Genomic DNA, 12,518 nt, shown 5'->3' with positions numbered 1-12,518 from the left:
CTTGTAGAGGATCGAAAGTTAATTAGTGGGAATTGGTGACGTTATTTGTTGGGGGGGGAGGGGGTTCTTGGTGTATTTTTAAGGAATCCGAATTTCGTCTATCAATTATTCGTAAAACAGTTTTTATTTATATATGTATATATATATACTATATATATTTATATATATACATATTCGTTTTTTAATTTCACTATAAAAATTAAGATTTAAAGTATTTCGTAGTTAAAGAAAAAACCCTATTTTCCTTGTTAACAAATTTTTAATAAGTCAATATAATCGTTATGTAAACCCTTAGAAAATTTTTCTAAGGTTTACAACGATTATATTTTCTATTTTAGTTATATTATATTTTTTATATTATAATTTTAATTTGTATTATATCTATATTATATATATTTTCTATCTTATATTATTTTTTTATATATATAAAAATAAACTTTTTTTATTTAATTTTTTTGTTACTAAAAGTATAAAATTCTATTTTTAAATTGAAATTTTTAATTATAATAAGGTTAGTTTTTTAATTTCTGTCTCGGATCACGTATAATACAAAAGATGTCTTTTGTTTTGTTTTCTACTTCTTTCAATTCATTAAATTACATTTTTATATATCAGAATAATATATTATTGGAGCAATATACAACTTTACATAAGGAATGACATTTATATTGTGAAATAATGTGTTTTGATTAATGTTCCTCTGAGATTTTAAAAAACTACTTTATAATTGTGTTTTAGAAATTTAGCCGTTAAACTTAAAAATCCGTCCTATTGTGGCTTTCTCTGTGAAAATTATACAAATTTTGGCACCAGAAACATTTAAAACATTTTTCCCGAGTCCTTCATATTAACATTTGTTTTTTAAAGAAAATCCCCTGCCATAATCAGTGGTATGAATACTTATTATGTATAAAGAGGTTCTTGTGTGGTATAGTAACGGTTAAAAATTTTAATTTTAAAAGGTTTCAAATTTTTCCATGTAACCTGAAGCCTCATTGCCACAGGTATACCGTTACCTACCCAGCACAATAAACAAGATCAAGGTCCATGGTACGGTATAAGTTGTAATAATAAAAAAAATTCAATATAAACACACTACAGTGTGAAAAATGTGTATTTGTCATTCGGTTGTACAAATATACGTTATAAATAGATTAAACGTTTTTAACAGATTCACTGCTGCGGACGCACACTTCTACTAACCCGGCTGTCCTTAAGTCGGTACCGTACACGACTGGTGTTGGTTGGACTATAGTTATTAAAACTAATTAAAGTTTAAATTTAGCCTTCAGTACAATTCTAGTTTTTTAATTGCCCGTATACAATAAACCTTCAGTAAAGTACAGAACTCTATTTCTAATGTGGTTTAAAAAAATTGTAATGTTCTATTGCTATGCTAATAAGCTCAATATTAAAATATATTTAAACACATTGAAGTAATGTTCGTCTTTCTTACTTCCCTAATGGCACTTATCCAAATTTCTCCTTTTCTTTTATTGCCAACAAGAAGTTGATGTAAGAGTAAAAGGTGCCCATGATCGGTTAATGACAAAAATACCATAATAATAACAATATTCCTTTTTTACTACGTATATATTATCATTATACTGCTTTCTATACTCTTCGTCTAGTTTTTAGTGCGGAAAAAAAATATGAAAAAAATAACTATTTTTTTTATATTTTTTATTAAACTTAGAAACTTTATAAACGACATTTTTTGTTTAATGTATAATACATCAAATAAAAACATCTCCAAGTGCACAAAATAATGTTTTGAACAAAAATGTTGACCACGGAATATAAAAAATAGCGTTATTCTGTTGTTGTAGTAGCATATTACTTAAAAAACTGTACTGATTACTGTTTGTGAGGTTGGGCTAACCTGGTCTATTACCAGTTGCCCATTATTGTATAAACTTGTGGTGTTTATTTGTATGTCGTATGGTTCGGTATCAAAAAAATTGAAAACATTACTCACTATTATTGTAAAAAATGGGATTTTTTAAATCAGGTATAGAATACAGATGTACTACGGTTTGGCTATCAGGAGAAACACCCATAGTGTAGAGAGCACGGGGAAAAACACATTTGGGCCTTGTACTACCATAAGCTGTGGACTGATGATGATCCATACCAAGGGCGATGCCCTAAAGGTGAACTAGTTTGTACAGCTACCAAAAGGCTGTTGATGTTTTTTACGGAGAATAAACTCAACAAGTATAATATTCCAGCTCTCATAATGGAGTTTATAAAAGTCTTCAAAAGTCTTTCAGATAAAGATTATATTTAAAAAATATCTCCATGGTAAGACACAAAAACCCTAATGGAAAGTGTCAACGCAGTGATTTTGTCGCGGTTACAAAAAATTGGCTTTGTAGCCATTAAAAACCACCATTTTAGTAGAGCTTGATGCTGTATCATTTTTTAATAGTGAAAAATGCAACTAAATGTACGGTTTTTAAAAAATTAGAAACATTAGAAAAAACAAATCATCAGCCATGAAGAAAATGGATGATCGCAGAATTCAGGATTTCAAACGTAACCTAACTCATCAGACATGAAAAAACTTAGCAAGAAAAGTCAAGAGAAAGTTGAAGAACACTGAAAAACCCAAAGCTAGGCCACAAGCTGGCACATTTTAAACAATAAAGGTACTTTTAACATAAGTATACATTCATTTTTGTGATTTATTTCTTTTCATCGACATTTCTCGAAAACTATAATATTATTTTTATAATTTGGTGCGCGTTTTTCTCTTTTTGTCTCAGGAACTATAACCAAAATATACCAAATTATATGCGTATAAAACCAAATTTTTACCACATATTTTTCAAACATCATGATGCACACTTTAACACAAGGAAATTACAAAATTACTTTTAATTTTTCAATTTAGAAAATAATTAGTACAATTTTCTTACATAAAATTTGAATATATAAAAAAAAATCATTTATGTATATTTTTTCAAATCCACGAATTAAAGTGTACTACTGTATGTAAATAATACATGGTAAACATTTTATTGAAATATCTCTAACTCATGGTTTCTTCTAAGAAAACTATGCACCAAATATACTAAATTAACGTGGAGAAGATACAATCCTCGTGGTCCCCATAATAAATAGCAAATAATTCTTTTGAATTAAACAATACAGGAAATTAATAAACACATATTAATTATTAATAAAATAAATGTAGCCAGTTTTGTTTCCTAAGTATTCATAGAAATATTGTTTTACATGTCCCTTCATTAAAACTTTAAAATTCTGATGTTCCGATAAAGATGTCAGAGTGTAATACAAGTTTACCTTAGACCTTTGTTGCAACAAGTCTGGTTCCCTCTTTGTCTTACAAATATGTGTTTAATCACGAGGTCAATAATCTAAAACAATGTCGTCACGTCCTGTAGATTCAATACTATGTCAGGAATAAAGTCGCTTAAATGAATTTTACACCATTTTCCATGTCGATATGTATATTGCTTTAGTTTGGGTGTAAAGGGTACATTAGTATACTTCAATTGCTTATTTGAAAATATCTTGAACTTCATCAAGTATAACAAAAATATATACTCGTACGTTATATGATATGGGACTAGAACGTTTCGGTTTTAATTGAGGAGTTTTAATTACTTCCTAATTAGAAGCTCCAAACACCATTGGAGCTCCTAATTTGGAAGTAATATTCTTAATATTATCTCTTTAATAACAAATAATGAAGAAACTATTGAATAAAACCAACAAAAGTACTCTCAACATCACTACAGTGTGATTCCAAGGTAATCTAGTTTTTTTGTTTTTTTTTTATATATAAAAATACTTATGCAAGTATAACTCCATTAAGGATTACTAATGAATAATTGATTAATTTGGATGATGAAATTCGATTAAAACTGTATTTATTAGTTTCAAAATTGAGTTTCACAAATTTATTTCCCCTCCCAACCAAGAAGATAAAAACTTGTTTTACTCTTTATCTAATTTTTATTTTTGTGGCTAATATGAATGTTTCTCCTCGATTTATAATAATTGAATATAATTTGAAGGATTGGGAAAACAGTCCCAGTTATTTGTATATCTCATGTATATTTCGTAGGGGTTAGTCGGTTTCAAATACTTTGATGATCGCTTATAAAGGATTCCTTTTGAAATTACTTCCTAAAAATAATTAGAAATGTATAATTTCCTTTAACTTTTTTTTAAAAATAATTAGAAATGTATAATTTCTTTAACTTTTTTTTATGATAATATTAAAATTCAATCACTATTTTTAACACCTTCATTGCGGGTATGTAATGACTACTGCACGAGACTACTGCACCCTAAGACGTTCGTCGCAATCAACGTGTTTAAAACAACTACTACAAATCTAAACTGAACAGTGTTATTCATCTATAAAACGCTATTTGATTTATGTTATTTCTTATTAGAATTCCCTCCCCCCCCCTTATTTATAAAATTATTTTTAGCCTTTAGGTGTATAAAACTCAGCTCAATCCGCAGTTATTCCAAGTGGTCTTAATGTTTTAGTTACATTTCTTAGAAAATCTGCCTATTGCACAAACTTGTTTTTAATTTTCTTTACACATCGGCCCGCAGTTCTCAAAATTATAATAAAACCAAAAGTGTATATATAATATATAATATTATTTTATATATATATATATATATATTTTTTTATATATATATATACATACCAGCCAAAGTAGATTATATAAATTGTCTTTTTAACCACTTTGGAGCCATTTTAATATTAAAATGTAAATTCTGTCAAAAATACTGAAAAATCTACAACTCGTGGTGGTTAAATTTTCGTACAGCTTTTTAACCATCCGTTTACCATCGTTTTACATAAATGAAATTTGTATGTAAAACGTAACAAAAACGTGATCTATAAAAAACTAAAACCTACAGTTTCACCATTTAAAATTCTATGTAAATATTTGTTTGAAGATTCGCATAATGTCTTTTTAATTTTTTTAAATCTAAGAATTAATAATAAAATTTAACGATTTTTTTATAAATTTTTCAAAAACTCTATGAGATAATTATTTCAAAATTAACAAAATTCTTTTTAATTTTAAAAACTAAATGCAGGGTAGTTTAGAGAATTTAAAGCACTTCTTGAGAGAAAATAAAGCCATCTCTAATATTACAAAAATTACAAGATATCATGAAAAATTATCTCTTTATAAATTTGATTGTTTGTTGCGGACAAAATATTAATAGAAAATACAGTATAAAAAAGTTAACAAACATTCAACATATATTGGTTTAAGGAACACTAGACATATTCAAGATGTATCACTTAATGTAGTTTAATAATTTTCTACGAAATCTCGAACGTTATTGATTGATAAATTATACAATTAATTTGAACGTAGAAAAATATTTTTGTGGGCTTTAAAAATGAAAATATTAATAAGACGTTCTCAATATGGCGGCCATTCCTGCTTACCGGAAACGTTTAAACTCAACAAAAATTAAAAATGATACTTTTTAAACAGTAGACTTATAAAAAACTTTTATTCTTGTGGTTTTGGTCAAAGTTAGTTTAGTAAAAAGTACACTTAGGCTATGTCTCCGTATGGTCTTAAACTCTTTGTCTGGTTGTACCAGAATTAATCGTACATTTACTGCTCTATTAGGTATACTTACAGATGTAAAGGTTCTCAGGTTGAGTGGATATATGTGGCCAGCTGTCAGTCGTAGAGGACGTGTGACCAACGGTCATCATGACCCTGATACTGTTCTTAAAAACTCTGTCTGGTTGTACCAGAATTAATCGTACATTACTGCTCTATTAGGTATACTTACAGATGTAAAGGTTCTCAGGTTGAGCAGGTAGATGTGGCCAGCTGTCAGTCGTAGAGGACGAGTGGCCACGGTCATCATGATTCTGATACTGTTCTTGAACCTCTTTCTCTGATTGTACCATACGTAATCGTAAAAGGCACGCCGAAGGTTGTCAGACTGAGAATGTTCATGTGGAATACAAATGTACATATTATCAAGTGGAAACATAGATTCTTTTAAATTGACTCCTTAAGTTTTATGTTAATAGTTTTAAAAACTATCTAGTTCATATAATTGGTATTTGTGATCTGCTATTACCTTTACCTTTATGTGAAAGTGTGTCAGACATAAACCGGACTTATTTTTTTGGAAGTTTATTGATAGAGAAAATGCAATGAATTTGGTAAACTTTTCTTAAATCAATTAATCTGTACGTGGTCTAAGCATTGTCAATGAGTGGAATTGCCCTTTGTATAGACACGTCCTGCCATCTTTGACGATAGGCCACTTTCACGCCATTAAGCAGTTGTTAGTAGTACACAGAATTCATTGTATGCCATTCGTATAGACAACTAACGAACTGTACGCCTTTGCAGTCTCAAAACACCCTATCAAGGTTTTCCTCTGCAGGCAGACGGGTCTTAGTTTTTTTGCAGTGCTTTTCGTTTGCCAGTGGTTATCAGCCGTTGGAAAATCGTTAATACAAATTTAGTATTAATTTTAGTTAACTCAAGGTACAAATAAATGGGTTAATCAATTGTTTTAAAGTAATTATTTAATAAAATAGCGCTTACATGAATGAACTTACATTGCTTACGAGAAACATTAAAATGATACTACTATTTTAATAATACTAAGTATGATACAGAATTAAACAATTTGTAAGATTATACTAACGTGAATAACGTGAATACCATGAAAATGGTCAAGAGCTACAACTCGGTTATTAGTAGCTTTGACTCAAAATACAAAACAATATTAAAAAACATTACACATTAAAACAAAATTATACTTTTAAAAACTTGTGCGTGTTTGTAAATTTGGGCGTTTGTGAGCTAGTGGGTTGGAACGAGTACTTCAGAAAAGTTGGATGTGATTCAAAAAGTTATTAACATAACATTTTTAAGGTGCATTCTGATAGGAGGGGTGAGCCAACTGTTTAAAGCCACTCGATGAAAGAACATGTGAGCTCAATTTGGCAAAGATGTTTCATCAATGCTTGCTAATTATCAAATAAGAAACTAGCAATTACAATGGAGAATTAATATTCTAGAAAATATAAAGTTGTATATGTATTGGCAATATGCTATGATATCCAGTGTGCCATTGATGCGTACGCTAGCGTTATTGAGTCAGAGACTCACGAGAAACGGTAGTAACCATTGGTCAACCAGAGTGCAACCATGGTTCGGTACAGGTTGGATCCTATGTAACTACCGCTAAAAGTGATGAGTACTTTCCTCTTATAGTGTGTACTTTCTGCGTCTATGTGCGTATTAATTACATATGTTCTATGTAAATAATGTTCTGGCATTTACTAAGAATTACTATATACTCGTACATACACGTACCTCATCTTCTATCATCTGTCCGAAGTAGCAAGCAAAGCCTACCATCAATAATGATCCGATACCACCATTTACCAAGTAAACCAGATCCCATATCGACAAGGTGGTTGCCTGAAACATTTTTTTCACTTAATAATGTCGTATAGTTGGTTTTACGACCAAATCAACAGAGGTTAGATTTTCAACAGAATATCTAAAAAGTTAGCGTAGTAAAAACCTGGCGATAACTATAGGTATTGGTAGTACATGGGCTACTAATAAGTGTAGAGGATCAAATATTACTTTTGTACTTCTGTATACTATGTAGTTTTTATGTTTATTCTCTAAATAAACTTAAATCTTAACAAACAACTCGACCTGTTACATCTTCCCCATTGTTCACCTAATTGTTATCAACTTAGCTCCATTAACTACATTTCTGCCCCAGCACTAAAGTGTATGCTGTAATCAGCGGTTCTCAAACTTTTTACTTCCAGCCCCCCTGCATAATCCAGCTAGTTTAACAAAGCATTTCTTTGGATTAGTTGGAATATTTTAGAGATCCATTTATTCAATCATAATATTAAGATTAGGAAATAGCCCAATATTGTTACTTTTCAGACGGCTCTCGTACAAACTTAGCTTATTTACACTGTTGTTCACCTTTTCAGTTCATTGCAGAAGGTTTGCATTTTTTCCTGTAAAGACGTGTTTAGTACATTTATTTCTCGATTATAATTGCCATGTACGCTAATCACACCAAAAAGTCTTAGTCAGTGAAAAACGTTCAATTTTGGTGATTTTTGGCAAGCAAAAATGCAAGGATTTCATGTCTAAGCTCAAATATTCTGGTCAAAGCCTTTCCTCTCGATAACCAGCGAGCTTCAGTGTGAAACAGTAAAGCTTGTGTGTTCTGTGCCCATATCTTCAGAGAAAATCTTAAAAACTCGAAACTTTAAATTGACTTAAGATGTACACTCACAGTATTTTACTGCCGATAAACTAAGAAAAATAAAATATTCAGCACTAATACAACGATGACTAAACATTTTACGTACACTTGTAATTTTAAAAGTACAAAGTTTGATTTTATTATTTTTATAAGTAAATTTAATTAATAACCAAGCAAACATTGGCCCCCCTGAACGTTATTGCGCTCCCCTTGGGGGTCGCGCCCCACACTTTGAGAACTTCTGCTGTAATGCACTGATGATTTTGTTTTCTAGCCGTCATCGTGGGACATGTTTTTTATAAGCTACTCCGTCTTCCACAGTTCAAACATAAATGAAAACAAACAGGACGTTCATATTTAAACAGAAAAGTTGATATTGTTTATTTATAATTCGATAGTAATATTACTTAACTATCCGATAAAATTATTATATAAATACTATTACTGGAGATTTTCAAAGTAAGTATGAAATCTTGAATCAGAGTAAGTATTTAAATTTAAAATAATCAAAGGACGTCAAAACAATGGCTGTACAATCGTTTTTGCCAATATTATGTTTCATATAAAAGTTTAAAAACTGAAATATTTTCACTAGGAAGGCTTTTATTTTTGACAATTCAAGTAATCATACATTATTTTGAATACCATGTGCATTTAAATGATTAAATGTTGCTGGAATTGTAATATTCACTAGTTTAAGTAACCAACCAAGTGGAATTTCTGGCTTCCCCTACTTTCCACGTTTTGTTGGATATTTGCCTCAGGTACCAATCTCTGGCAGTCACCAACTTCAAATTCTTATTCAAATTCCCTTCATTGCTGTACACAAATGTTTTATTACTGCATTTCATGCGCCAGTCGTATAACTTATATTAACACAATTATACATATTTACATTCCCTTTTAATGGACCTATGTTTACCGTTATCAGTTTTCAGTGCAGAGGTAGTATATCTCAAGGAGAAGACATGGATTTTTTTTATCTGAGTTAGAAATAACACATGTCCAAATCCTGTCTGTGACCTTAGCACATTTTATCGGTACCACCGATCTTGTACTGTAACGACTTTAAACCTTATTTTGTTTGATAATACCTCGCATAGGCCAGTAAATTACCACGAGGACGGACAGAAATGAGGATTAAAAGGGAAACCGACCTCTCCTTTTAAAAAAAAGTTTCATATTCAATTTTAACCCTCAAGGTCAAATCGTTCGACACTTCTTGCAGAGTGACAGATATCGGGTTTCTCTATCAGCAACTGGCAAGATAGAATAAACAGCAATACATTAGGAGAAAATGGAAATAGATTTCGCCAGGGAAGGCTGGTAGTGGTAATATTACGTCTTTATGATATTAAACTCTTTCAGGGGCCAGATGATAATGTATCAGTTAAATAAACTCTTACTAACTACTTGGCAAATCTACCTTACACCAATATTTCATCAATTTAGCAAAATTAATTGATTTTAATTATCTTAATTGCGTTATGGACATAAAGAACTATACTGATTAAATTACTATATTAAAATAATACCAACAGCAAATTATTAATTATGTTACCTGTACTGCTTGAGCTAAGGCCAGTGCTGAGAATAAAGAAGAGGCCTGGACGAGGAACAAAGCAGGCAATGAATAGCAGGCGTTCATTAGATTGACTCTCCTACAAAGGACAACCATATATGATCAATACGTTTAAAACTTCGCTCACTGAACATGCCTTATTGTATTTTACTTACTATTAAATACACTCACAACAAATTACATTAATTCCTTAGCCTGACATTTCAACCAAAAACGATTAGTAAGGATTGTAGTTATGATGAATCGTACAAGTAAATATAAGAAGTAGTCACTTATGTCGGTCGGTCCTGCGACTGCCTTTCCATTTTTTCATATCCATCCGTGTTGTTCATCATGATGCAATTGTGCAACCACCAAACATCTTAAGAATCCTCGTGACAAAAAGCCTTCGCGAGTTCCGTGTTGTACACTATAGTCATTTACATACGAAATACAAAACAATATTCCACAATTTATACGGGAATTGCGGAAATATCATCAAGAGATATCTAAATTATCTGTAAAACACCAGAAACACAAAATTTCAATTAAATATTTTTATGAATTACTTCATGGGTAATAAATACTAAATTAAGTTGTACACTCATGAAAATTTTAAAAACATTTATATTAAAACTCAGTTTATAAATTAATAAATAATCCATACTTTTGTAAAATTTGTTATTTTTTAATATTCATTTAGGTAGCGACATTATTTATTCTCTCTGTGGAAGTGTGGTTCCGGTGATAAGATCCTTCTCAATCCCCACCTCATCTCAAGAACCCTTTTGATATCAACTGAAAAAGGATATCCTTTTTAAACTACGGAAAACGTAGAGGCTAAGGAATTTGTAGGTTATATGTTTGGGAATTATGTTACATCTGCATAGTGAGATTGACTGTTGAAGCAGGAAGCTTTCCTCCTACCTCCATTTAAAAATCTTTACTATTTTCAATTTTAAATAAACACTTTTATGTTTGAAATAAATGTTATACTTTCTTTTAAATCACGTTTGACATTATGGTCCTAAAACTCATGTAGAGTGATTTTCTCAGTCTTACGACCGTTAAACAGTAATAGACTGGACCTTTTCATGAATGGTCTTTTTAAACGTGTTCAATGACGTTTTAAAATCCACATGTGCTCAGAGTTATTAAGATAGGAATTCTTAATTAATTTATATATAATAACAATTGAGTAAATTTTAAACAACATTTCAGCTTTGTAGAACAACTATTAAAATATTTAGGTTTAACCAATAGGATACATACTTTCACATAACAAAGTTACTTCTTATACTCTTATACGATTACAAGGAATTTTCACAACCTTATGATTAAAACATGAATGATTATCCAACATTTGCCACCACTTAAAATTAATCTATTTTAAGTTTTTGTCAACTATTCTATTCGAGATTACCGTTAAAATGAAATGTTTAAGAAAGAGTTTCTATTACTATTTTGTTAAGTTTGAAGACAAAATAGTTATGAGTGGTTTACATTACGCATTCAAATACAAACCTTATTATTCCAATATGTTTCTCAACAAGCTGTTTCAGCAAATTTCTTCTGCATTCCTTATATGCTCTTGTCTTATATGGTTCCGTGACTTTTTCTGACGCTAGTATTGACATTTCCTTGAGTCTGCAGATTGTGCGTGATACCACGTTACCGTCTATATTCCTCACGTCCTCTGCCAGTAGTCTTAACCTAAGTTTGACATTTAACGCTGCAAATGTTACCGTCATGTGGAAGCTTAAAAATATCCCCACACCAAAACATGAAATGATACTTATCGAGTAAGCAATGCCGAAGACTACGTAAGATTCTGTATTGAAGGGAATCCATCCGCAAGGCAGTGGAAAAATCTCTTACTTTTGTTTGTTTTGATAAAAATCTGAGAGCTACCAACGGTTTGATTGTTGTAATTACGCAAGAAACGATTATGTATAAGTTTATAATAAAGACCAAACCGATTATGTTAACCCACTTCTTGTAGTTTTTTAGTTCTTTGACTTTCAACGGGTTTTCTGCACTTATTTTTATAGGTTCCAAAAGGTTTTCAACCAATTTGCCAAACTCGTTTCTATTTATAAACATCACTATAGAATTCAGGAGAAAGAGAACTAAAGCAACTCCTAGTGCTAGCTGATCCATTACATCTGTTCTTGACACTCTGTGCAAGCTAAATCTGTAAAGTGTTGTGCCTAGTGCAATGATATTACTCATAATGGAACAACTGATCCACATGTTAAATTTGCGAGTCTGAACATCGTAGCCCACAAGAAACTTGAGCAATCTCTGCAGATGCGTCAGGAATGGAGATTTTTCCATGGTGACTTTCTGTAACAAACAAAGACATCATACAAAACATCGCAGTGGTAAAATTGAAACATCACGTATGTTAAGTCAAAGTATTTACTATTTTTAAGGGGAAAAACCTGTAAACATGCACCTATAATTTTCTGTAAAGGTTTATATCTTTCTTACTTGCTTACTTAAATTTTCTAGTAAAAGAAGATGATACAAAACTGAAAAATTGTGCTCAAAACTTTTTTTTAGATCCGATGGACAACAACTTGTCGTACGTCTTGTAATCTCTTCGTGTTGTAAGTAAGTGTAGAATATTTCTAATTAGTTGCTTCTTTGTTGTTATTGT

The 12,518-nt window shown here is 30.7% G+C and overlaps 1 protein-coding gene across 1 annotated transcript; it reads right to left on the bottom strand.

The window, feature by feature from the left end:
• Positions 1 to 5,781: 5,781 nt before the first annotated feature.
• On the bottom strand, positions 5,782 to 12,192 carry LOC124355671 (odorant receptor 2a-like). The gene is made up of 4 exons (XM_046806832.1): positions 11,381 to 12,192; positions 9,857 to 9,956; positions 7,368 to 7,475; positions 5,782 to 5,973 (listed from the first exon to the last, which is right to left on the bottom strand). Exons 1-4 carry the CDS (start codon positions 11,605 to 11,607, stop codon positions 5,782 to 5,784), a joined length of 627 nt encoding a protein of 208 aa, XP_046662788.1. The 5' UTR covers positions 11,608 to 12,192.
• Positions 12,193 to 12,518: the final 326 nt, after the last annotated feature.

This window comes from Homalodisca vitripennis, chromosome 2, assembly GCF_021130785.1.
Source record: "Homalodisca vitripennis isolate AUS2020 chromosome 2, UT_GWSS_2.1, whole genome shotgun sequence".
NCBI classification, from domain to species: domain Eukaryota; kingdom Metazoa; phylum Arthropoda; class Insecta; order Hemiptera; family Cicadellidae; genus Homalodisca; species Homalodisca vitripennis.
This window is presented reverse-complemented; position numbering and strand designations above follow the sequence as displayed.

What these genes read in the sequence shown, in the direction of transcription:
- LOC124355671 (XM_046806832.1), bottom strand. Translation starts at nt 11,607, where the DNA reads ATGACGGTAACATTTGCAGCGTTAAATGTCAAACTTAGGTTAAGACTA. An exon ending in AAACATATTGGAATAATAAG is followed by an intron (nt 9,957 to 11,380) that starts GTTTGTATTTGA and finishes TGTCCTTTGTAG; the next exon opens with GAGAGTCAATCTAATGAACG. An exon ending in CCTTAGCTCAAGCAGTACAG is followed by an intron (nt 7,476 to 9,856) that starts GTAACATAATTA and finishes AAAATGTTTCAG; the next exon opens with GCAACCACCTTGTCGATATG.